The sequence below is a fragment of the Antennarius striatus genome, chromosome 12 (genome assembly GCF_040054535.1).
Source record: "Antennarius striatus isolate MH-2024 chromosome 12, ASM4005453v1, whole genome shotgun sequence".
NCBI lineage: Eukaryota > Metazoa > Chordata > Actinopteri > Lophiiformes > Antennariidae > Antennarius > Antennarius striatus.
In genome coordinates this window covers 16,521,206-16,546,778 of record NC_090787.1, presented here as the reverse complement: position 1 = coordinate 16,546,778, position 25,573 = coordinate 16,521,206, and the positions used below count along the sequence as shown (strand labels likewise).

The following is a 25,573-nucleotide window of genomic DNA, read 5'->3' as shown; positions in this document are numbered from 1 at the left end:
ATCTGTGTCTCTTTAGTCGTGTTTTGCTTTCATGTTACCAGACTGAAGTTGTATTTTCTTTATTTTCTGTGTTTGTTTACCGAAATTCACACCTCACCACACCTTTACTGTATCTTCTTTCCCTGCTAATTAGTGAGTAAAAATGTGTTGGGTTCATTTTTAGAGCACATCATGAATGTCCAAATTCCATGCAACATTTGGAAAATAAGAGACAAGTTGTCAGCTGCGTTGTGAGACTTCAGAACAGCTGCTTACAAAACCATTAGATAGCTCACTCATCAATTCAGAGGATTATCCCCACCATCAAAGACTGTATGCAAACTATGATTTAAATATATTTTACAAAATAAAAGATAACTAGAATAGTAAGAAAACCTAGGATTTATTTTCTAAATTGTTTGTGTACATAAATTAGGATTTATTACACTATAGAAATTTGTTTATGAGATTATGGTTATGTTACAATGCACTACTGTATATCGTCAACCATTTATTCATTCTATAAACCAGTTCTGATAGTTGTTAACTTGCCAACACACGGACATACTAAATCCTTTCTGTCATTGCAGATAAAAGAAATGGTCCAATGATAACTTAACCCTTATGATATGAGTCAACAACCAAGAAATGCTACCCACCTTCATTCAGAAAATTAGGAGTTATAAACAGAAATACTTTGCCAGTTAATATTATCCCAGTTTGAGTATTAGAAATACTTTGTGTTGTAATGTTGTCATATAAGAGTAAATGAATAAGTTAATGAGTTAGAAAGTTTGAAATTGTGAACTGTTTCACAGTTATGTGAAAACCGACCTTTGGTTAGCGCATCACTGATACTTCTTTCTTTTTTTCCTCTTAACTTATGTGGTTATACTTTTAGTTGGTATGCTTGTCAAGGCACAGTGAAACAAGATAAATATTTTTGTGTCTTGAGCTGCAATTTATTTTTTCCTGTGTTTTCAGGTTGTAGTATACTGTATGGTGATGTGAGTGACGAGTGGGTGGAGTGATACGGGGCAGAGCGTGATGAGACCAGACACCGGCATGGCAGAGTATGTGACGTATGTGAATGACAGTGAATAAAGTGCTGCTTTTTGAATGTCTGGGAGAATTGGCTAGAGAATATTACATCCACACAGACCCCAAGGCTACACCAGTTATACACGGCTGCAGGAAAATACCACTAGCTGTGATGGACAGACTCAGGGACACTCTAAATGACCTGTTACACGCTGATGTTATTGCACAGGTGACAGAGCCAACACCGTGGGTAAATAGCCTTGTTGTTACAGAAAAGATAAGAGAATATTAAGGGTTTGCTTGGACCCCACTGATTTAAACAAAGCTATACTAAGACAGCACTTCCCACAACAGATGAAGTTTTGTGCAAACTAGCTGGCAAGAAGATATTCACAGTGCTGGATGAGAAAAATGGCTAATGGCAAGTAAAGCTCGACAAAAAAATCTTCGCTGCTGTGCACATTCAACACCCCATAGGGAAGATATAGGTTCAAACGTCTTCTGTTTGGAATCGAGTCAGCAAGCGAAGTTTTCCAACAGCGTAACTGTGAAACATTTGGTGATACACAAGGAATCCACATCATAGCAGATGACATGATCATTGCTGCAGCTACAGAGGAGGAACATGATGAGATAATACAAAAAGTAATGAACAGAGCAAAAGAGGCAAATGTGAAATTCAACAAAGAGAAAATACAGTACAAGGTGAGCAGTGTTAACTACATGGGTCACGTTGTCACTTCAGAAGGTGTGAAAGCAGATGAGTCAAAAGTTTAAGCCGTAGCTGAGATGCCTCCACCCACTGACAAAGCAGGACTGCAGCGGATGCTCGGCATGACAAAATGCCTGGCGCAGAACATCTCAGGTGAGGCCACCATAACAGCACTACTGAGACAGCTGTTAAGAAAGGACAATATATGGCAGTGGCAACATGAACATGATGAAGCAGTCAGAAAACTAAAAGATGCACTCACAAATGCTCCAGTGCTCAGATTCTTTGATCCACAGAAACAACTTGTCATACAAGCTGATGCATCGAAAGACGGCCTGGGAGCATGTCTCTTACAGGATGACCACCCAATAGCATACGCGTCGAGAGCTCTGAGACGGAAAAGAATTATGCGCAAATATAGAAGGAGCTCCTAGCCATAGTCTTCTCTGTCAAGAAGTTCCACCAGTATGTGTATGGAGTGAAGGTCAAAGTTCAGTCTGACCACAAACCACTGGAAAACATCTTAAGAAAGCCACTTGGATCAGCTCCATCTAGGCTACAGAGAATGCTGCTACAGCTACAGAAATATGACCTTGATGTTAACTACACACCAGGTAAAGAACTAAAGATAGCAGACAAACTGTCACGAGCTGCACTTTGCGAACAACACATAGCTACTGATGACCATACAGATGAGAGAGTCGTCTATGCTTTGGAGCCAACAGAGGCCTTGAGTACAGAGACTTTAGAGCAGCTCAAGAGCAACACAGAGAAAGACAACATACTGTAGCTGTTGCAAGACACACACAGACATGGTTGGCCCAAACACAGAAAACAACTTGACCCAATGCTGATACAGTACTGGCCAATCAGAGACACAGTAGCTGTCAGAGAAGGAGTAATGTTTGCAGGAAACAGGATAATTCTGCCAACAATAATGCCACCTGAGATGCTGCAAAGATTGCATGTAGCTCATCAAGGGATGCAACATACTAAAGCACTGGCCAGGAAACACTGGTACTGGCCAGGGATGTCAAGAGACATTGAACAGATGGTAGAGAGGTGTGGAACATGCCTGCAGTTCCAACCCAGGAACCAGAAGGAGCCACTGATCTCCCACGACATCCCTGAGCTTCCATGGCTTAAAGTTGGAACAGATATTTTTGAAATACAAGGTCAGTCGTACCTGCTTATAGTAGACTATCTCTCAAAATACCCAGAGATATTGAACATTAGAGATAAAACATCACACACTGTGATCAACAAGATGAAATCAGTCTTCACACGATTTGGAATTCCAGAAGAGATTGTGTGTGACCATATTCCATTTGCAAGTCAGGAAATGCGAAGTTTTGCAGAGTCATGGGGCATAAAACTCACTCATTCAAATCCAGGCTATGCACAGTCCAACGGACTAGCTGAATGAACTGTGAAAACAGTGAAACACGTGCTGAAAAAAGCGCAACAAACGAACTCTGACATCCATCTTGCACTTCTCACCCTGAGGTGACAGGCATGGAGAACTCACCAGCTCAGATACTCGTGGGCAGGGTCCTCAGAAGCACCCTTCCGAGCTCCAGCACCATTCTTCAGCCTGTTGTTCCTCAAGATGTACACTCAACTCTACAGACTGCAGACAAGGCAGCAGCAATTCTACAATAGAGGAGCAAAGCCGCTTCCTGAACTGAGTCCGGGAAAGACTGTTCACATGGAGACACCACAAGGTTGGCTTCCAGCAGTGGTCACAGCGCAGCTAGACGAGCCACGATCCTACGACGTAGTGACATCAACAGGTCAGCACTACAGACGCAACAGACGCCACCTGAGAGGGACACCGCACAACGCCCGGGTGATTTCTGAAACAGGTTCATTAGATGATGAGCAGGTCGGCACATCAGATGCAGGTGAGAGTGGAGACACAGAGCTCTCATCAATGTCACATCCAGCTCGAACCAGGTATGGACGAGTGATAAGACCACCTGGGAGATATAGAGACTATGTAATGGACCAAAAGTAAGGGTTGTGTCCAAATTGACATTCTTTTGTGTTAATTGTTTTTTTTTAAAAGAGAAAAGAGTTGAATGTGAAACGTATTAAATGAAAAAAAAAGGAAGTGAATTTTTTCAGAAAATGTTAACATAAGAAATGTTATTTTGTTACTAGCCTAGAGAGTAAAGGCATGTTGATGTTAATGTTACTATAAAAGTGAGGTTGAACTCTTACGTTGAGAAAAGAGGATGTAGTATATGGTGCCACGCACTTATACTGTGATGCTGATGTGAGTGACGAGTGGGCGGAGTGATACGGGGCAGAGAGTGAGTAGACCGGACACTGGTATGTCAGAGTATGTGACGTATGTGAATGACAGTGAATAAAGTGCCGTTCCTGAGGCTACGATGAGTCTACCAGCATCTGTCATCTAAGGCAAGTAATCACCAACAACTATAACACAGGTAGGGGGCAGGCATGTACAGTTTTATAGTTGTATTTAACAACGATGCCTGCTCTGTCGTCTATTTATGAACACCAACTCTCACCTTCTGAACAAAGATAGGCTGGAAATATTGAATCGCTCCAATAAAACTCATCATTGGTCAGTTACTGGGCTACATTGTGAATGTACCTTGTTGCATGAGCATGGTGCTTGATGGGATTTTTGAGACAATTAGGGAGCAATAGCACTTAGGAGTAGAGAGCCAGTGACAGAGGATGTTTAATAAATGAATGAATTAATAAATAAATGACAAATGCATACACACACATACAAAATAAATAATGATGAGTACAGTATACAGTATATTTTTATTGTGGAAAACACTTTCTTGTTTAAGTTGTTTTGTAAGACTTTGCCACTTTCCCTCTTGTACTTTTGTAGATTGTAGTTTGTCTCACATAACGAATTGTTAAACTAAAGTGTTCAGGCTGTTATGGGCATTATGCCACCAAAGTCAAAGAATGACTACATTGTTTTGTTGTTGCCAAGGTCATAATTCCCTCAATACACTTACAAGTCTTACAAAATTGTTCAGACTTGTATAACAAACCATCATTCAGAGATCTGGTTCCAGGTCCAGCTTTCTGCTTTTCTTCCTCTTAGAATTCTAGTTCTTTGTTCCTTTCAAATACAATTATGATGTCACTTTTATGGATTATTTCTTGTATTGAAAACATGCAATGTTATTACCAGTGCAATACTGCAGCCTGCAGGTCAAAAAAGAGTCCAAACTGAACTACATCTATCTATCTATCTATCTATCTATCTATCTATCTATCTATCTATCTATCTATCTATCTATCTATCTATCTATCTATCTATCTATCTATCTATCTATCTATCTATCTATCTATCTATCTATCTATCTATCTATCTATCTATCTATCTATCTATCTATCTATCTATCTATCTATCTATCTATCTATCTATCTATCTATCTATCTATCTATCTATCTATCTCTTACTCTTTTTGTTATATTACTCTCATTTGAATGAGCAGCAGGTTTATTCAAACATAAACAGATCGATGATTGGTCTTCTCGTGACATGTGACGTATATCTGTTGACTTATTACCTGGAAGAATCAACCTCTCCACACCTGGGAGTTCGTGGTGAAGGTTAGGCAGGCTTCCGCTGCTGGAATGAACACATCAATTTACAGTTTTTCAAAGACTATATGTTCCTGTCCTTTTTTGACAATGTCGAAAAATAAGCAGCTTGACTGGTCAAAATTATTTGTGATACTAACAGGTAAGTTTAATTTTACTTTTCTTTCTCGTTTCTGTAAACCACTACCACACCTTCATGCATTAACACCTGTGTTAATCATTAACCCAACTTCTTGCTACTCAAGCGGAAGTATGATTTCATCGTATTTAAAAGAGACCTGTAGTTAAAACCATGTATAAATTTGCTGTAAAAGAAACTGAATGGATAATATTTCATGGTAAAAACTTCCAGTATTTGATGTTGTCACAGATCCAAACAAACTAGTATTTTGTTGCCTTGAAACATTATTGTACAAACAAAATGAGTTTCAATAATTTTGTAAGAACAACCAATAGTTACAGATTTATATCTATTATTGTTTCTACCTTTTTATTCCAGTACTTTCGTGCTGCTGGAGTTTGGAGGTTACTATTCCACAGGCAGAATATGAGGTAGCAAGTGGAGCTGATGTTACCTTGACCTGTTCCTTCGTCCCAGCCAGACCAATCGCTAACAATTTTGTCTTGACGTGGAAAGCTTTCCCTGACAGCACAGAAGCCACAATGGTGAGAGTTCAAAGAAGCTACATGCATAGAAAGTACAGTAGTTATAGCATCTTTATGCAACATGACTTATCCACCTGAAGGGGAATTTAAATCATGAAGCTGGAGAGTGCTTCCCATTCTGTAAATAAAGCTGTATAATTTTGCCTTATAATCCATATTATACACATGTGCTATACCCAATTACTGTATCACATCTGTTTATTCTAATGTGTAATCGAAACTATATTCTTATCAAATCTTTGGAATTATCTCATCACAGTGATTCACTGCAGAAAAATTCTGTAAGGAGTTGTCCCTTCCTTCAACTGCTGTTTATGACCTTTGTTCAGTCAGTGAATCAGACTAAGTCATGACATAAACTGCTGCTGCATATCAGACACAAACTATTATATACTTAACTCAGGATGACTTGTAATGTCTACCTGATACTACAGTTATGATGACCTGTACACAAAATTATTACATGAGTAGTTTAAGTGCAAAAGAAGAAAATATATCCAGTTCATTCCTTTCACGTAAATCTTTTGAGCAGTATTTTTGTATTCCTGCAAACAGACAAACAAACCAAAATTAATCAGAGAAAACATAACCTTATGTTAAATTTAACAATTTCCTCAATTATTCCTCATTCATTGAAAAAAAAAATCCTTGATCAATTTTGATATCTTATACAATTCTCTCATTATCTCATCTCTTGTATTCTTTTATTGACTAATTTAACATTTTAGGATCCAAGGAGTATTCAATAACCCCTCACCACCATTACAGCATCTTTGTAAAGCATATTTGTGTTTATTTCTCTAGGAACTTGTGGCCACCTACTTTCTGAACAACCCCGTTGACATAGCGCCTTTATATGAAGGCAAAGCCACCATGGAGGTGGACATGGACAGACAGGAGAGCAGACTCACCTTATCAAAGGTGACCATTCAGGACAGCCGCCGTTTCCAGTGTAGTGTTATGATCCCCAATGATGATGAAGGAACAACGGCTGCAACTACTTCTCTGTTGGTTCTTGGTGAGAATAATTCACAGAATGTATTGGTTATATATACTGTATGTATCTGTTGTTAATAATTGTATTTAAATTCTGTATACACCAATGTATGTGAAATCATTACTAAATTTGTTCCTCTTTCCTCAGAATAACTGCAACTTTAATCATCAATTCCTTGTTTTTATCCAGTGCCTCCCTCTCAACCGGTCTGTGAGATTTTGGGAACTGCAGAATACTGGCAAAATATCACCCTGACCTGCGTGTCCCAGGGATCCCCCAAACCTGTGTCAGAATGGAAGAGCTACAGCGTCGAAAACATTCCCAGACCATTTCCACCTAGGACGGTCGAAAGTACGCCTTTTAACGACCATATCTTTAAATCACATATCTCTGGTAGAAAGCTTATTCTATCTGAGGTAGTGTGACGAAGGTTCCACCATCTCATCATTATTTGACCTATTTTGTCATTACTTTGCAGAAGATGGAGCGCTATCTCTCTTCAATATTTCAAGAGAAATGTCTGGGTTCTACATTTGCACATCAACAAATCGGATCGGCTCTGCCAGCTGTAACCTCACCTTATCCGTGATGCCTCGTGAGTGTTTTCACATGACTTACCTGCTCAGCTGTTTGTGGTGAATCCACTGAGATTTTCTCCTCGGGTCTGTAATTCCATTCAGGCATTTAGTAACTTCTGATCACAAAAGGTCTCATAAACCCATGGTGGACCACATTCTTAGCACAACATGGCAGATAATTATCAATCCACAGCAGAGCTGAGAGGAACATCAAACTTAACTTTATCAAGTGGCCAGGAACAGACTGTTTCTGTGTTGTGGGATGTGTTAAATGGTAACTGATCTTTTGCTAAACTTTTGAACGGCCATTCATAAGAGACAGAAATGCCCTCAAAATTTGGATTTGTCCAAATGTCAAAGCCTCAATTTAGTGACCATGCAGCTGTGGTGGGAGTAATTTAGGTTTCTTCAAGTTTTTTTTTCTCCTCCCAAACCAAAACCTCAATATTCAAAGTTCAAGAGGGAATTAGAAGCATTTGTACTGCTCTGGTGTGAACTGCAAGCATTAGGATGTCAGGGTAAGTACCTTATCTATGTAAAACTTCTCAAGTCAAGCAGAAAATCAATAATTTGAAGTTTGGTTAGATAATATAAAAAATTTTTCAACAAAATTGACAATCTTCTAACTCTTTGTGAGTGTAGGCAGTTTGTAAAGACTGCAGGGAGTTACAGGAAAGAAACAATAGACCTTCAAGAAAAGGTTGAATCTACTGACGTTCTCCTCTGTCTCCACAGCCAGCATGAACATTGGCGCCACTGCAGGGATCATTGTGGGTGTCCTCGCAGGTGTTGTGATTCTGGGGATTCTCATTTTCTGTTGCTGTCGGAAAAAAGATAAAAAGCCCAAAACTCCTGAAGGGTATGTTTGATGTTTGTAGTGAATGTTCACCACCAACACTCAGATCAGCGTAACCTCAGTATCTGACTTTTGTTCACAGTCTTTTTTGATCCAACCCCCAAATCTCCCTATTTTTGGTTTCCTTTTTATAATATGTCCGTTTTTGTATTAGGTCGCCTGGAGATGTGTATTATGACAGAAATGCTCCTGAAGTTGGAGAGCAGTACTTGGATGACAAGTCAAACACAGAGACGAAGCAGTCCAGCCGGTATGAAGACAAAGACTCTGTTCCTCAAATGCTTGGAACAGCTGGACACAAATTGGAGGATGATCAACGCAGTTATAATAGTAGTAAAGACAAATATGATGGCAAGGCCAGTGACACCGAGTCTCGACGCCACCAGCACGACCAGCGCGATCACTCTCGTGGAAGTCGAGACGGTCTGGACGATCAACGCGATCGTTACGGGGGCAGTCGAGATCGTCTGGACGATCAACGCAATCGTTACGGGGGCAGTCGAGATCGTCTGGACGATCAACGCGATCGTCACGGGGGCAGTCGAGATCGTCTGGACGATCAACGCGATCGTCACGGGGGCAGTCGAGACCGTCTGGACGATCAACGCGATCGTTACGGGGGCAGTCGACATCGTCTGGACGATCAACGCGATCGTTACGGGGGCAGTCGCGATCGACTCAATGACCACAGCGATCATTACCGACGCAGCCGAGATCGCCTTGATTACGTTGATGATCAATACAGAGATTAAAGTAAATGACCACGTGTTACTGAATGCGCCTACACCGATCAGCCACAACATTCAACAGGGATCTGCTGCCTATCTCAGAGGATCAGGGCTGTTTTGCCTACAAAAGGGGACCTGCAGGACATTACACACAATGTTATGGCTGATCCGTGTATTTTTTAATGCACTTAAAAGTTTGAGTTTTAACATAAAGACACATTTGACATAAGGAAACACAGCAAAGTAAATCAGCATGTTCATAAAAATACAGTTAACTCCTATGTAAAAGCTAGCATTTATATGGTTGCCTAAAAAACAGTATATTAGAAACAGAGGCCTGTATCTAACAAAACCTTGTCCCACATAAAGGCCTAACATTAAAATGAATAAAAGCGGTTATGACAGAGTTTACAGGACAAAACTTGTGACTACTGTTTGGTAGCTTTGGGTTTGAAGACACTGTAGCTGAGCTATATTGACTTGTTTTGGTGCTATAATATTGTTCCATTTAATGATATTATTCAGACACCCAATATTTCAATTTCTGACCAGTATTTCACCCACGTCTGCCCCTGACTATGACCTGATATTTTTTTTCTAACCCCACCCACCAATGCTTATGTTTCATACTTTTTCTCATTAATGAACAATAGACATTAAATGACAATAACAATCATTTACCTTCGCTCTGACATGATGTTTGATATTTCCTTTCTTGGGCAAAGAGCTCCTGAGTTTGTTTGCTGTTTGTTTCTGATTCTGACTTTAAAGAGCTGAATAAAAGGAGATTGTATTTTGATTGTATAGTTTATGCAAGATGAGATTTTCCCTAATGTTAGGTTCATGTCATTAGTGACGTTGACCAAGTTATATAGTGAAAATGTTTAAGTGTCGTTTCTGTGGTTTCCCGAAGTTCCAAAGTTGCTTATTTTATTTGTGATTACTTGATGACACCCATAAACCAATGCAGGGACAAATGTTACCCAGGTACACCTAAAGAATTTTGTCTCTCATTACCAATAATTTGTATGAAAAAAAATTGTTTTTCAAATTGAATACCCATCAAAATAACGTGAAAATGTGATTTAATGACAATTCTATATTGTGTATCTGATACATTGCAGCTCTACTACAGCAATTTAGATATTGTTGTCACTCCAGCATACAAAATATGTATGTTGCTTTTGTTTTTCAGTTTTATCTTAACTTGTTGTTTGCGATCACATGTAATCAAGCTAGATAATCTTTAAAATTTTAATATGTGTGTGGAAAACGTATTTTATAGGTTGTTGCATTATTTGTTTTTGAATGTTCCTGATTTAGAAGCTAACGTCAAAGTGTATGATTAAATTGAGTTTTACTAAAAATAAAATCATTGTAACATATGTTGTTCCTGCGATGAAAGGGATCATCTTTATTCACTATAAAATCAACCTGATTTTAACTCTTAGGTAAGATTTTAAGTTCTTCTAAACTCTCAGGTCGACCTGATGTCGTCATGGCGCGTCCCACTCCCACTAACACCCCCAATGGCACTAACACATGTTTTAACAGTAATCTCATTCCACTCATTGCAAAAAAACACAAATTGAGACTCCAGAAAAAAGAAAAAAAAAATCTGAATAAATATCTCTGCACATGTTGAGTCGTTAACAGTTCAGTTTTAGTCGGAGCGGTGTTTTCTTCACCCCCCCCCCCTGTGGGTGAAGTGGTACGGTCCAGTCCCGTTAGTCTCCGTCCGTGGGTCCCAGCAGCGGGTCCGTTCTGTCCGAGCGACAATCACCAACATGCGAATAAACTGGGCTTTAGAATAAAAACGGACTCGATAATGAAGCTCTACCGGCTGGTTCTGGCGCTGGGGGCGTCGGGTAAGTTTGAATAAACCCGCAATCTGTTGCGTGTTTGCGGCAGCGGCGCAACAGGTTGACCCTTCTCTGCTCACACACACTGGTTCTACACGGAGCGAGATTTACCGCAGGTATTCTTTGGATTATTATTTGAATTAAACGTCACCATAGTGATGATTTTTAGTAACATATTATGGGATGTCCCTCAGGTTTCCAGCTATTGTACCGAAACATTCTCTTTGGCATATGTTTGGCTTTACAGACATCTGTTGTGCACAATTACAGTTTGTTATGCATTTTAAAAAAAAAGCATTAATGGTGCTTTTTAAAGTATATTTAATGATAAAGTGGGAGCAGCATGCCGGTTTATTATTTTAATGTTTTTTTCAAACAAAACTGCCTGACAGCCACTTGTTCACAATCAAAAACTTTCTATGTCTTTAGATCCAGACATCTGAATGACTGTTTTAGCCCATGGGAAATCACAACCAGCATCATTTTATAATTTATTATATAAAATTTAAAGCTCTACTTACCATTACTATAATTACAGCTCAAATACCAACACTTAGAGCCCTATGATGTTTATCTTTAAAATTATATTCATGTGCTCATTCTGCTCTAAAGTCAAACATGTGGAAAGAAAATCAGGAATGTTTTCACAGTCTGAGTGTTTCTGTTTCATCCGTTATCATTCATGGAGACTATATTCAGCCTTATCAGTGTTTGGTTGTCTTTTTTTTTTCTTTTCTTTTCTTGCGGATAATGATTCAATGTGAAGGAATGCGCCTCGTAGTTAAGGCAGGAAATGTTGGAGCTTTGCAGAGGAAAAGTCTGGCTGCTTTCAGGAAACTCGCAGCATCCCAGGAGCAGATCTTTGACCTGGATCCTGTTTAGTGAGAGCACAGTTAAAAAGATGGTCTAATCCTAAAATGAGGCCTTTGGTGTGTGTGTGTGTGTGTGTGTGTGTGCAGCTGGAGGAGGAGAACCTGTTCATTATCCTACAGTGAGTCACTAACTCAACACACAAACAATAGTCAAGCGTTGCTGTGAAGCTGCTACATCATGCATTTAACGGTCTCCATGCTGTTTGTTGAACCTCTTCTCACCTCAGACTGATGGCATTCATTTGGTTTAAATCTCTTGAAGTTAATTGGTTCGTTCACAGCCAGCTGGAGGAGGAAAGATACTCCCATTGGTTGAGAGTCTCTGACTTCCTCCCCTCTCTTTGCGCCCCAAGTGGGACAGGGGTGGGGGCCCAAACAATGGGCTGACCCATGAGAGAAAGAACAAAGGAGGGACCGGGACTCTGTAGGAGGAATGGAGGAGTTCTATCACTCCTCCAGTTTCTGCTCTTACCCCAGTTTAATCACCAGCATCACCTCAGAAATGTGAAGATAAGGTGTTTCTTCTCATGGGGGAATGTGATGACACACATCTGACCAGACTCCATCGTAGATATCAATCATTAACGCACTGGTTTGAAACGTTGATGTTAAATAAAACGTTGGGTAGTCGGAAAAAACTCAGCATGTGAGGACAAGGGTGAACTCTGAACACATATTTTCTATTGTTTAATCTCATTTCATTCTCCATCCATCCCTTTTCGAAACAAATCATTGAAATTGATGGAAAATACAGTATATTTTTTTATTTTTACCATCCCAAAAGTCATATGGAATGGGATGACTTTTGTGGACATGCTATATTTTTAAAAAAATATCTGTTTTGACTTACAGGATTTTGGCATGTATTTTGCAAACCAGAAATTAAACGTTATAAATGAAAGAAGTGTCGTGAGAATATTATAGTTTCAAAATAATACCAATAATATTGTGTTAATTATTACAATATTGTTACAAATACATGCATTTTCACATCATTTCCTGAGTTACAAAGTATATTTGTAGTCACATACTCTATTGAATTGTATTTTAAATTATAATAATGTAACAACCTGCTTTTCACCTTGCATTTTCCACCAGTTAATAATTTGTTTGCTGACAGGTTCAGTGTTTCAGACATGTTTCTAAGTGAGCTGCCTCAAAGACATTTTTGAATTAGTTCTTCTTTGAAAGATAAGTCTTGGTGAGTCTATAACCTAAAGCTTCTTTTTTAGAAGCTATAAACAGTCCTAAGTGGAGGTGGGCCGTTGGGTATGATTTTGTTTTGATTTCCTGTCTGCTGGGAATTGTTTAGAGGGAGTTCCTGCCCCTCCTCAACCCGAAGCGACGACCACAAAACACCCACAAATAAATGTCTGAGCTGCAGCTTCGCCCTCCCTCTGTGATGACAACCCCCTGCCTGTACGCAAGCTTCCCCCACCTCCATCAGCTCCCACACACACACACGCACACACACACACACACACACACACACACACACACACACACACACACACACACACACACACACACACACACACACACACTTTGGAATTTAGCCTTTCTGACCTCAATACTGAGCACCAGAGGAATCCCTTCTACACACTAATCTCCCCTCTTGTCTGTTCTGGTCCAGATATGATGAGAAACATCTTCCAGGAGAAGTTCTGCACCAATATGAGTCATCCAAAATTGATTATCTTTGGCTTGTTTTTTTAAAATTTATATATTTATTTTTGTTTGACAGAATTAAATAAATCTCATTTTAACTGTAGTTGGTTGGCATTTCTCAGCACTGCCACGATGTTGTGTTTAAAGTTTGTCGGACACAAGTTACGTTAGCGTTTGCATGACCACTCTGCACATTCATGTTGTTGCTTTGTCCCATCTTCTGTCTGTGTGTGTCTGTGTGTCTCAGTGTGTGTGTGCAATGGCGTGCACGTCACGGTGAGGGAGAAGCAGCGGTTTGCCATGCTGTTCCAGTCGGTGGTCCTCCCGTGTCAGTACCAAACCGCCTCCACCCAGACGCCCGTGGTGCAGTGGTGGTACAAGTCCTACTGCCGGGACCGCACTCGAGACGCCTTCACCGTGTCAGAGAATCTGGCCATCGGGGCCTCGGAGCTGGGAGCCACGTCTCACCTGGAGTGTTCGGACAACAGCCGCACCGTGCGGGTTGTCGCCTCCGCGCAGGGAGCTTCCATGACGCTGGCTGAGCACTACAAAGGCAGAGACATCGCCATCGTAAACAGTAATGCCATCCTTTATTTCTATCCTCTTTGACAAAGTTTTATTGAGGAGGAAGAGCTGGAATCAGAGCTGACAACGCTTCACGCTTCCTGTTCTCAGAATAAACCTCTTTGTCTTTGCTTCACAATGGAGTGGAGCTCTAAACACACATGATCACAACCCCCTGCCCTCAGCCGTATTCAGGCAGCACCGCCTGTAAAAACCCCTACGCCTTATCGAGACAAAACACCCGTCTTCTATCTAAATGTGTCCAAGAAACGTCATTTATTTTAATGATTTCATTTTCGCTGACAGGAAAAACACAGCCGTGGTGCTTTTAGTCATACAAACAACGCAGGTCACACAAAACCAACAGTTTAATGTCGCAAGTGTATTTATTTGGAGTTCGTTTCAAAAAGAATTGCTGCGATTACTTATGATAGAAAACAATTATATTTGTCAAGAACCAAAATTTGACATCAAATGTCTGGTGAAATTTACAGTTTTACTTGCATTATCAATCATTTCTCATTCAAATCAAAGCTTTTCTAATTTAATTCCTGTCATGGTGGCTTACGGTTTTGTACAGGTGGTTGTTTCATCGACTTTTAATCAGTTAGTGTAGAAAAACATGTAAAATATCCTTATATCCTGATTGTTATCGAGACCGAAAATCATCAAATACAAGTGTGTCGTCTCAGGAAACGGATCTTTCTGATGTGGTTTCCATCGAGGGAATATTCAAAACTGTGCTTTGTGACGATGATCTGTCAGCATTGCAGCTCTAACAGCAGGTTTCCTGCACCTACAGGGGCCGACCTTCGGATCGGGCGGCTGCAGTGGGGCGACAGCGGAGTGTATTACTGTAAAGTCGTCATCGCCGATGACCTGGAGGGGAAGAACGAAGCCCAGCTGGAGTTACTTGTGCTCGGTACGCACTCGTTTTAGTCAAAGTAATGATATAAAGAATGAACAGACTATGATCGCCTGGCTTGTTTGTTTGTTTGCTTGTTAGCTCAGTGAAGTTTCAGTCTATATGCTAGTAAAGCTTTCAGAAATCTTGTCTTTGTTGCTTTGCATTCCACAGTATCTGTGCAACAGCTTCCATGGAGGCCAAACAGTGGGCGCCTCTTTACACAATTTAGCCGACCACTCAATCCAAAGGGCTGACACAGACTTGGCTGGACTTTACATTTTAAGTCCGTCACAGCCGTCCAGCTTCAAAACCATGTGGGAAGTTAAAGTAGCACGTCCATGCAGTCAAAATTTGTGGCGGCTGTTGTTATTGAGGACCCTGCTCAGGCTGTCACCATGGCAACATGCTTTTCTGTTCAAGAGGAGACTGTGGCAGGTTAAGGGTCACTGCTGGTGGAAGCATAAAGAGAGGTAGAGAGTCCTAGAAAGGAGCTGAACGTGATCATAAAAAGTTACCCAGGATGCTTTTCTTCGTCTTGGTTGTACAGACCTGATGTGCTTGTAGTTATAATGTCTGCTTGTTCATACAGCCCTCCTCTGCTGAGCACTAATCTGATTATAATCAGCTCGCAGGAGGAGGGGGTGTTAGAGGAGTGGGAATAACAAAACTACGACGGTTTTTCATACTCACCTTTCACACATGGTTGGAACTGAAACGAAACTGTTTGCTATTCCTGATGTTTTAACACCCGTGACACTAATCTTATTGCTCAAATCAGAAATAATAAATTGATCTTTTGGTAACTTCTTGGAAAGCATGATATGAATTTGACACGAATGTCAGTTTTGTCTTGCTATCAGTTTGTTAGCTGCCCATTAGCTTTGCAATGAAGTCTATAGTTACAAAGCTCCCTCATTAATGTGTTTAGATAGTTTGTTTAAAAGCAGAAATTTATCTATAAGGCGCACCTAAAAGCCTTTAATCTTCTCAAAAACCGACGATGCGCCTCATAATTCAGTGTGCCTTATATATGAAATGTATTTTTGGATAGGCCATTCATTGAAGGTGCGCCTTATAATCCAGTGCGCCTTATAGTGCAGAAAATACCGTAACGTAATGGATTTGACACTTGTGTCCTGTCAGCTAACTCCTAGAAATTAAATAAACTATTAGCCACATAGAGGATGAGTCATGTCGGATCATTTTAATTAATATAGCACCAAATCCCAGCAAAAGCATTTCATACAGCTGATCTGAACCAGAAGATTTAATCAAGTTCATTTTTTCTTCTCCATCTCTTCTATCTCTGTTGAGTCCACCGACTGTCACTCCTTTTCCCCTCATTTTTTTCCTTCCAATATCTCCTCATTTCCTCCTCGACTGCCAATTCCTCCTTCATTTGCCCCCCCCCCCCCTTCCTTAGGGGCTGCATGACTCCTCAGCTCTCTCAGGTTTCTCAGTGTTATTTAGCTTCTTGGTATGTGGATGACTCTCAGGCCAGGGAGCCGGCTTTACTTTTAATCAGAGGGACGACTGTGCTGTTTTTATTTCCATCTTTTCATGGTAACAGTCCACTCAGCACCCTGTGGGTGTCAGACAGATCAGACACTGACTGCTCGTTCTTATAATCTTACCTTATTTAACACCTCATAATCATTACACATTAAAACACAAACACCTGTTGTTGCTTCTCAGACACACACGTTTTCTATATTTCTTTTTTTTTAATTGTCTATCTTGTATAATAAAACATAAAAGTGACACCGTTTCACAAGGGGGCATCCTGTGTGACCTCATTTTGATGGGAAACTGTCCCAGAGTCATTATTTGCCCACGTTTCCAAACCCCCCCTCTTTGTCTTTGCACCCCGCCTGTTTTGGCAGAACTCAATATGTGTGTGTCCGCATGCATGTGTGTTTAATTGTATGTGCTTTCATTACCGGTACGCACCAGACACACTCACGTGTGATGTGCACCTCCTTACAGAAATACAGCACTGCTGGCCTCCTGCTAAACTTAGATTCAACTAACGTGCAGTTTGACCTGAACTCTGACTCCTTTTCATGTTCATAGGTTAGAATGTTTGGTAACACTTCCAAGAAACTCTATAGCTTCACTTTTTACCAGCTGGATATGAAAACATGAGTGTGAGCACACGCTAGAGGAAACGATGCTAGTGGTCCTCTGCAGCGGAGCCGAGTTGTGATTGTGGGTAGAAGTGGAGCTGCAGACTTTTGATTGAGATGAAGCATCAAAATGCTTCCTGTGATGTCAGCAAAGACTGCATTACAGGAGTTAATAATACTAATCTGTGTTTTTTTGGTCTCCTTTTGATTTATTATTAGTCAACTATTTTGAAAAGGTGGTGAATGTTTGCTCCAAATTTAATGGCATACATAGCATGAAATAATTACTGAGATTATTTGAATTAAAGCCAAATTTGTCGAGCTCATGATGGAGCAAGAGGTTAATCCCTGGGGGATCACAAATGCATGTCAGATTTTAATTTGTCACTAAGCTTGCACGGCAAATCAAATTTACGCGAGCTGGTACCTGAATAATGCAATGCTGTGTATGTTCACTGATTTTGATACTGCATGACCTTTAGTCACCCAATCTGCTTGCAGGCCTGCCTGACCTTTTGACCCTTGCTTCCTGCTACCCCTGCCAGCCTTCACCTGTGCTCTCCCTCTCTCTGCAGGCAGGACAGGTCAGCAGGACGATCTCCTACCTGAGTTTGATGTGGAGATTATGCCAGGTAGGGCTTCTCGCCTGCATGTGTTTCTCACCGCCTGGCATCGCCCTGCTTCCTTAATGCTTCCTAATGTTTAATTCTAACCTCTTTCACCTCATCTCTTTCTCGTTCACCTGATGTTTTTTACAGTAAAAAAAAAAAAAGAGGATCTAACTCAACTTGATATCAAATATTTATTATAGACAGTCACCAACCAGCTTCACAAGCTCTTATTCTCTTATTCTCGCTCATTATTTGGATTCCACAGGGCATTGGTGTTGACTTTAGTGACTCTGAGTGAATTCTACTCTTCGTCACATCCTGAGGAAGTGTGTTATTAGTATCTCCATGCCTTAGAGATGTGTTGATGGATAAGTTGCTCAGAGTTCCCTGGTGATTGCATTTAGTTTCTATTTTTAGTGCTCTGTGGTCTCTGAAATTATCATTGAAGGAGAGGCAAAACCATCAGCGTTGGTTTTCGCATGCTGGGTCTGATTTTTGTTTTGGAATTGTGTGAATGAAATTTGTGCTTTTTCTTTTTGTAGACAGATCAGTATTTAGTTGGTGAACCCCATTTTAAATGTAATAACAAACCTGTCATAACCGTTTCCTCTACTAAACTAGAAGTTTATTATTGTTAGTGCTGGTGGTACTACATTGGTATACATAGAAGCAGCAGAAATGAGCAGAAAGTGTTGTTTTTCATGTCAGTCAACATTCTTATATTGTTTCCTGTACAATGAATTACAAAAAATTAGTCACATTTTTAACCATTTCTCTCACTGTAAACAGTAACAAAAGATTAAAATACAATATATCAAATAAAACTGAGAAAAAAAATCAAAATCCGTTAGTGGATGGAGCCTGTGTCTCACCCGCGGCTGTAGAGGTGAGGCAGATGCTCGTTCCACTGATCCCAGACCTGTCTCAATCACGTATAGAAGTAAACTGATTCACATCTGGCAGGGGTTTGACCCATTTTTCAGAAAGTGTGAAACTTTCAGTGACACTGTGACCCTGAATATCACCACGCTACCCCCTCCATCCCAGACATTGGATGCAGCCCCATATCTGAAGACACAGGCCAACCTCATCCATCGTTTTTCTATTGCCTCTGTATTCTGGAAAAATCTCAAAAATGTGTCAGGAGGATTTTTGCAATGCAAAAAAAAAGACACACGTAAGCACACTAATGAATGTGCCTGATATCAAGTTATTTGTGCTTCAGGCTCTACATATCTGTAAATACGTGGGTACACGCCAGGTGCAACGCCATTGTACCGAGGAGCCACATATAGACATACAAGTGCGAGTGCACACACTCACACCTACGGGCAATTTGAAACCAGCCATTTGTGTCTTAATTGGCCAAAATGGTAAAAAAAAAATCTTTTAGTGTTCAAAAAGGTATAGAAGTTGAATTCCCAAGTATCTTATCAGGATACAGAACATTTAATCTCTTCTTTTCCATCACGTGTAATCCCATGATCAGGTTTTATGATAATCTGTCAAGCAGCTGTTGTGTAGTTGTGATAAAGAGAACATGAAGACAACAGAAGTTTATTGATGGATTCTCTTATCTTCACACTTGAATCGTGCCATTCCCAACACAGATGTTAAGGAATAATGTGTGTGTGTGTGTGTGTGTGCGTGCGTGCATGTGTTTCCTCTTCCTATTCCAGAGTGGGCCTTCGTGGGATCTGTAGTCCTGGGCGGTGTCCTGTTCCTGCTCCTGATGGGGATCTGCTGGTGTCAGTGTTGTCCTCATTCCTGCTGCTGCTACGTCCGCTGCTGCTGCTGCCCAGACACGTGTTGTTGTCCCCGACACTGTCAGTACATACATACAGAAATAAATATATCTAAATATATAAATGTTTAATAATATATACAAAGCAGCTCCTAAAAATGTTCTATTTTCATCACGTCCATGTGTGTTCTCAGTACAAACCAAAAGTTCTTCTTCTCTTGTTCTGCTCTCAGTATATGAGGCAGGGAAGCTGGCGAAGAGCGGGGCCCCTGCTCAGGTCCCTGTGTACCCCTACTATATCCCTGGTGTACCTACTGTGGTTTCTGTTGCCCCTTCATCTCACCTGGACCCAAAGACCACCTCCATCCCCTCATTAGAGAATAACCTTGCAGGAGGTGAGTGTCAACAAAACGTGAAAACAGCCCACCTAACAAACTAATCCTCATGTCGTCCCTCATCATCATCAGTTTTGAGTTTGGTTATTTTATTTAGTGCATGCATTGACCACTAATGTTCATACGTGTGCAGTGTTGCATGGTTACCGTCCTGTATGTGTGTGTCTGTGTGTGTGTGTGTACTACATGTTTGTGTGTCCATATCTACAGTGCACAGTGGTTATCGACTGAAAGCCAGTCCAGACCAGGACTCAATGAAAGTTCTGTACTACATAGAGAAGGAGCTGGCTCAGTTTCCCTCCACCAGCTTGGCTGCACTGAAACGTAAGCTGTGGATGGGGCTGCTGTCTGTGACCTGTGACCCCCCCCCCCGTGACTCTGTGACCGTGGCGCTTTTTGCAAAGTTTGCTCAACAGCACTACAAACAGAAACCTTTCTCTGAGCTGCTTCGGTCTTTTTAAACTGAACCACGGTGACACAACGCTGTCCAGATAGCGTTGCATTATATAACAGCACTAGTTCAGTCTGTTTGAATAGACGTTCATTTTTCCATTTTTCTTCTGCCCCTGCTTCAGAGGCATGTCCTCCGTTCCTCCTTTTGTGACATTTATACGGAAACACTGAAGAACAGTGAAGGGGCAACTGTCCTGTGTTGAGCATGCTGTGTAAAAAGGGATCCTTTTTGTGCGTTTGTGTTTGTGTTGCTTATTTATGTGCATCCTTTGTGTAAATTAACTAGCTCTAGTTTCCATCTAATCCTTCAAAATAATTTTTTGTCATTTTTTTGTCATTGCTGTTCTCAAGGATATGAGAATATCTGCTTATGACCAACTCCAAACAAACAGTGACGAAATATAACTATATGTGTTTGTCCCCACAGCCAGCAGCCTGTCTGAGCTGAGCTCTCTTCACGATGGAGGGAATGCAGACTTCAGACACACGTATCAGACGGTCCAGATGAAGGCGCTTCCACCCATCGCAGACCTGGACAATCAATCCACGCTGAGAGCAGCGCCGCCTGCACAGAGTCGCCGGCCCAGACGGGATCGAGACAACCTGTCAGATGATGAGCTCGACAGAAGGTATACAGTATTTTCCATACTATAAGGCACACCTAAAAGCCTTTAATTTTCTCAATTTCTTATAATACAATGTGCCTTATCTATAAAAAAAAAGTTTTAAAATAGATCATTCATTGAAGATGAGTTCTCAGATGCGTTTTATAATCCAGTGCGCCTTATGTATGATTTTTTTTTAAAAAATAGGCCATTCATTGAAGGCGCGCCTTATAGTCCAGTGCGCCTTATAGTGCGGAAAAAACCTGTAATCACACCATTAATGTGTGTTACACTATTAGCACCAGTCCAGTGGAGACAGACTCTTCTTAAATCTGCAGGATGAAAAATATTTGATTTCACATCTTGGTCGTTCTTTACTTTTTTCTGTGTTACAGTTTACACAGTTAGTCTTTATTTGTCATTCAAGTTGAATAAGTACTAAAAACTGCTGTTATTAATTAAGGTTTTGTCATGTACTGTAAATGTGTGCTCTCTCCTGCAGGTGGAACTCCCGTTCAGAACACCTGCAGAGGAAGACGCTGAGCAGACGAGGCCGAACGGGTTCTCTGGATGAGCTGGAGGATTTTGCTCGGTCGTACAGCTCCAGAGCTCGTCGGCCTGAGCCTCCGGGCCGCGGCTATGATTACAGCCCTCCAAGGCGTTTCTACAGAGATGAAGATAATGGATGGGACCATGGCGGACCATCACCTGTACCACAGAAGAGAAGGGACACCTGGGACAGCGATCGCCCCTCTCGGCCGCCCAGAAAAGACGGATACGATGACGCCTTCCTCACCAACGCGCTGGAGAGCAAGGCGAGGGGGAGGGGAGGCGCCGGCAGAGTGGACGAGGACAGTGACACTCCTTCTAAAGGCAGCTCCAGAGGAAAGGGCAGTAATAGTTATTACAGCCGGTCGCCTAGCAACCGTCCAGAAGAAGAGGACTCTTTGCCTCCGTACTCTGAGTGGGAAGCAGAGCGGTGCCATCGGGCTGAACTGACCGCAGACAGGCATCCTGTCAGGTCAGAGCGATACAGGACCACAGACCCATCCATGAGGCCTTTCTCCTACACGCGCCCCCACCAGGGGACGTCCCACACGCTGCAGGGGGGCAGGGAGGACAGGGATAGGAGCCGGAACCTGGTGAGTTACTTGTAGCAGGAGAGTGGGCGTCCTGGAGCCGCTCAATCCTGAAAATAGATGAAGAGCATGTGCAGTTATATTCCGACATATCAGGCAAAAATTCAAAACGGATAATGAGTTTTATATCAGTTACGTAGCCAACGAACGATGTAGCTCGCGAGTATAAACCCATCAGTGAGTCACACTGCTGCGCATCTTCATATTTCTCAATGTGTTAATTCTCCTGACACCCATCAGAACAAGGAGGTAAAGCTGAACCGAGGTCATATTAGTATGTTTGATCAGTTTCTTTTGATTTACTTTCACTCCAACACTCCAACAAACAGAAACATGAAAACTGTCCTGGTGATGATTCTTTAGCTCTAAGATGAAAATATGTCACGTTCAAGGTTATCACAAAAATAGTGTTTAATCTATAAAATTATGTACTTTACCCAAATGTATTTGTTTCATGATATAACATTTGGAAACAAATATGCTTGGAGAAGTTAGAGAATCCTGACAGATTTCTGTCACCGTTTTGCTCATAGCAGCAAGAAAAGTGAGCACCGCACATTTCTCAGGGTACACAACTGGAGTACACAACTTTTTGAACCATCAGTGATCAGTCCAGTATTTTCCGCACTATAAGGCGCACCTAAAAGCCTTTAATTTTTTCAAAAACCGACAGTGCGCCTTGTAATCCACTGTGCCTGAAATATGAAAAAAGTGTTTGTTTCATTTTGGGTTTTTTTAAATAGGCCTCTGCTTGAAAAGTCCAGTGCGCCTTATAGTGCAGAAAATACTGTAATCCTCCTCCTCATGGACTGACACGACCTCTGGATGACGTCTCCTGTGGGTTTTCAGTGGGTTTCAGTCTGTGTCCTCCTTCCAAACACCTTTTCATGGTGTTTTGGGTTAGTTCAACAACACGGTGGTCATTTAAGATCATGTGGATAAATCCATAGTGGCTGTTTCTCTAATAGATTGTGTTTTCAGACTCGAGACTACACACAAACATCCGTCAAGCGTGGCCAAACCTTGTCACACAAGCTGCCCAACACATAGAAGCACAACGCATTTTAAAGTAGAGAAAAGGTTTGCGTGGTGTGTTTTTAAAATCTCTTGACTTAGAACAGTATAAATGCTATGTGGAAACATTTGAAATAATGTACAGGATTGTATAAAACCTCATCTTTAATGCACATACATCGTGGTGTTTGTACAGAATCTTGATAATCTGGAGACTCATGATTTTATCCAGGTTTGGTTTCCTCCTAAATTCATATTTAGGTGTATATCCTGCGTGTCCCGCCCTTGCTTTCAGCCACGCTGACCGACCAGCTCACTGATTGTGCTTTTCTTGTTGTTGACACAGCTTGAGCTGCATGGTTCCTGTAATCTGTAGACTGGACTAACCCAGCATGAGTATGAACATGAGGTCTAACCTGTGGCTCTTGGTGTATTTCTTTAACAGAGCTCTGCACTGAGTAGGGACTCTCTCATAGTGTGACAAGCTTTTCCAGCCTCGACCTGCGCAGAACTGCCAGTCCGTTCATTTAAACCATCCTGTTGCTAAGCAGGAGAGGCTAACCGTTCCACCGTCAGCTGCACGACGTCTGGCTCATCTCACTGAAATAACAACACTGACAGTAAATATATCTTTGTATTTCTGCATGTGTCGCCTGCAGCGTCACGACTCAGCTCTGTACGTCCGTTTTTACGTGTGAATGGATTAAATTTAGCTAAACCAGTGCCAAGAGGTTGTTTTTATTGTTATTATCTGCCAATTTCAGAATTTTTTATTTTATTTCTAAGCAGGATGGCCTTATATTTTCCCACAGTACACTGAAACTCAGGTTTACATTTGTGTATTTGTCTGTTGTTAATGTGCTGTATGTAAGTACTGTACCTTTGAATTTGGAATATTGCACTGCTTAATTACTTTTTAATTAAAGAAAGACGTCTTCATTGAACTTCATGAGTGTGATTGAATTAATTTGGAGTGTATACACACAGTTAAAACTGCAGCGAGTGTGTTTATTATTCATTAACTTTGTGAGTATTGACTTACTGTCATGGAGGTTGAGTGACCACTTCACTTTTCCTGAAGCCTGGTGGGAGGGTCGAGCATTCTGCAGAGAGGATTTCATTTTGAGTGGATCCAGTGATGGTGACACGCCCAGGAATGCAGTATATATTTTCCCACTTTCTTTTTTTTTATAATTTCAACCTCCCTTTTGCTATGCATGAACGACTTGAAGATTACCATAAAACTGGATGGAAGAATGCGAGGGGAATGTTGCAGGAGACTTGGATAAAGACGCTTTCCCTGTAACACTAAGGACAGTTGTGTAACTCATGCAGGTGTTTCATACAAATAGGAACAGGACTAGTTGAGAAGAGGATCTGTGGAGGTTTAAAACCTCTTGAAGGTATTTAGTTCATCATTTAGTCTATAAAATTTTAGAGAACAGTGATGTCCAACCAACAAAATAAAGTTAAAGATACTGGATTGATCATGAGATCCTGAAGAAAGAGAATGTTTAATTTTGTTCTATCAAGATAAATCTTGACAACTAATTTTTATGTCAATTTACTTTTAACTTTACAGCAGTTCATGAAGTATAATGAATACCTTTAGAGTTAAATCACACACAAAGTAGTGAATAAACACAAATAAAAATGTATAAGATGGGGCTTGTTTATTACATTCACCAACTGCAGTTACAGTTTAATCTGGATAAATTTGTCAGTGGAGGAATGTTTGGAGATTCAAAGGTCTGGGAGCTGGGCGGAGGAACAGATTATTAATTTGTGAGGTGGGTTTGAATGTGGATGTGGATCTTGGATCCGTTCTCGCTTTTCAAAATAATAAAACAGGTTCTCTGTGAACATGAAAAATAAATGTAAGTCAATCAAAAACATACAGGTATGGTACAAATGACATTACATAAATATTTGAAGTGGGGTGGTATGCATGGGATTATATTACAATATGTTACCAGAGAGACGCCACTGACACCCGTACGTCTCTGAGAAAGGGTTAAGGAACTGATGTGAAGATGGTTCTGCTGGTTGGAGGCAAACTTAATTTTAAGAGTAAATATTTATTGGGAGTTTTTAGGGATTTTCAATTATTTACTTATTTGCATTTCAATGGTTTTGAAAAGGCTTTTTTGGACATAACATACTAATTGTCTCACATAATCTGTTTTTGAGTTGTTATTGTGTTTAACTGTGTGTCTGATAAAGTGCTGGATAGATTCTTAGTTATTACTGGTACACTACTGAATAAACACTAAAGATTTGCCTCATCTACATATCCACACAAAGTCAGCACACATTATGATGCAAAGTATGTGTGTTGTTTTTAAAAAAATGGAACATCTAAACTGGAACACATTCAGAGATAAAGTACAAATACCATTTTTATGGTTTGCTCACTTTTTTTCTCTTTGTGGTCACTTTTCATGCATTTGTAG

General features: G+C 40.8%; 2 protein-coding genes across 6 annotated transcripts; both read left to right on the top strand.

Annotated features, from left to right (window-relative positions):
• Positions 1 to 5,331: 5,331 nt before the first annotated feature.
• On the top strand, positions 5,332 to 10,490 carry LOC137605213 (cell surface A33 antigen-like). Its single transcript, XM_068329711.1, has 7 exons — positions 5,332 to 5,477; positions 5,835 to 6,001; positions 6,806 to 7,019; positions 7,188 to 7,349; positions 7,477 to 7,593; positions 8,312 to 8,435; positions 8,587 to 10,490. The coding sequence occupies exons 1-7, from the start codon at positions 5,369 to 5,371 to the stop codon at positions 9,182 to 9,184; spliced, it is 1,491 nt and encodes a 496-aa protein (XP_068185812.1). The 5' UTR covers positions 5,332 to 5,368; the 3' UTR covers positions 9,185 to 10,490.
• Positions 10,491 to 10,890: 400 nt separating this feature from the next.
• On the top strand, positions 10,891 to 24,064 carry LOC137605304 (immunoglobulin-like domain-containing receptor 2). 5 transcript variants are annotated; one of them, XM_068329873.1, is made up of 11 exons: positions 10,891 to 11,028; positions 13,207 to 13,313; positions 13,810 to 14,139; positions 14,929 to 15,048; positions 17,735 to 17,791; positions 19,450 to 19,596; positions 19,748 to 19,909; positions 20,120 to 20,233; positions 20,790 to 20,991; positions 21,470 to 22,109; positions 23,566 to 24,064. In XM_068329873.1, the coding sequence occupies exons 3-11, from the start codon at positions 13,863 to 13,865 to the stop codon at positions 23,599 to 23,601; spliced, it is 1,755 nt and encodes a 584-aa protein (XP_068185974.1). In that variant the 5' UTR covers positions 10,891 to 11,028; positions 13,207 to 13,313; positions 13,810 to 13,862; the 3' UTR covers positions 23,602 to 24,064. The 5 variants fall into 5 exon arrangements, with proteins under 5 accessions (XP_068185974.1, XP_068185973.1, XP_068185971.1 ...); XM_068329872.1 differs by having other exon boundaries at positions 13,528 to 14,139; XM_068329870.1 differs by lacking the exon at positions 13,207 to 13,313 and having other exon boundaries at positions 10,898 to 11,028.
• The last annotated feature ends 1,509 nt before the right edge of the window (positions 24,065 to 25,573 follow it).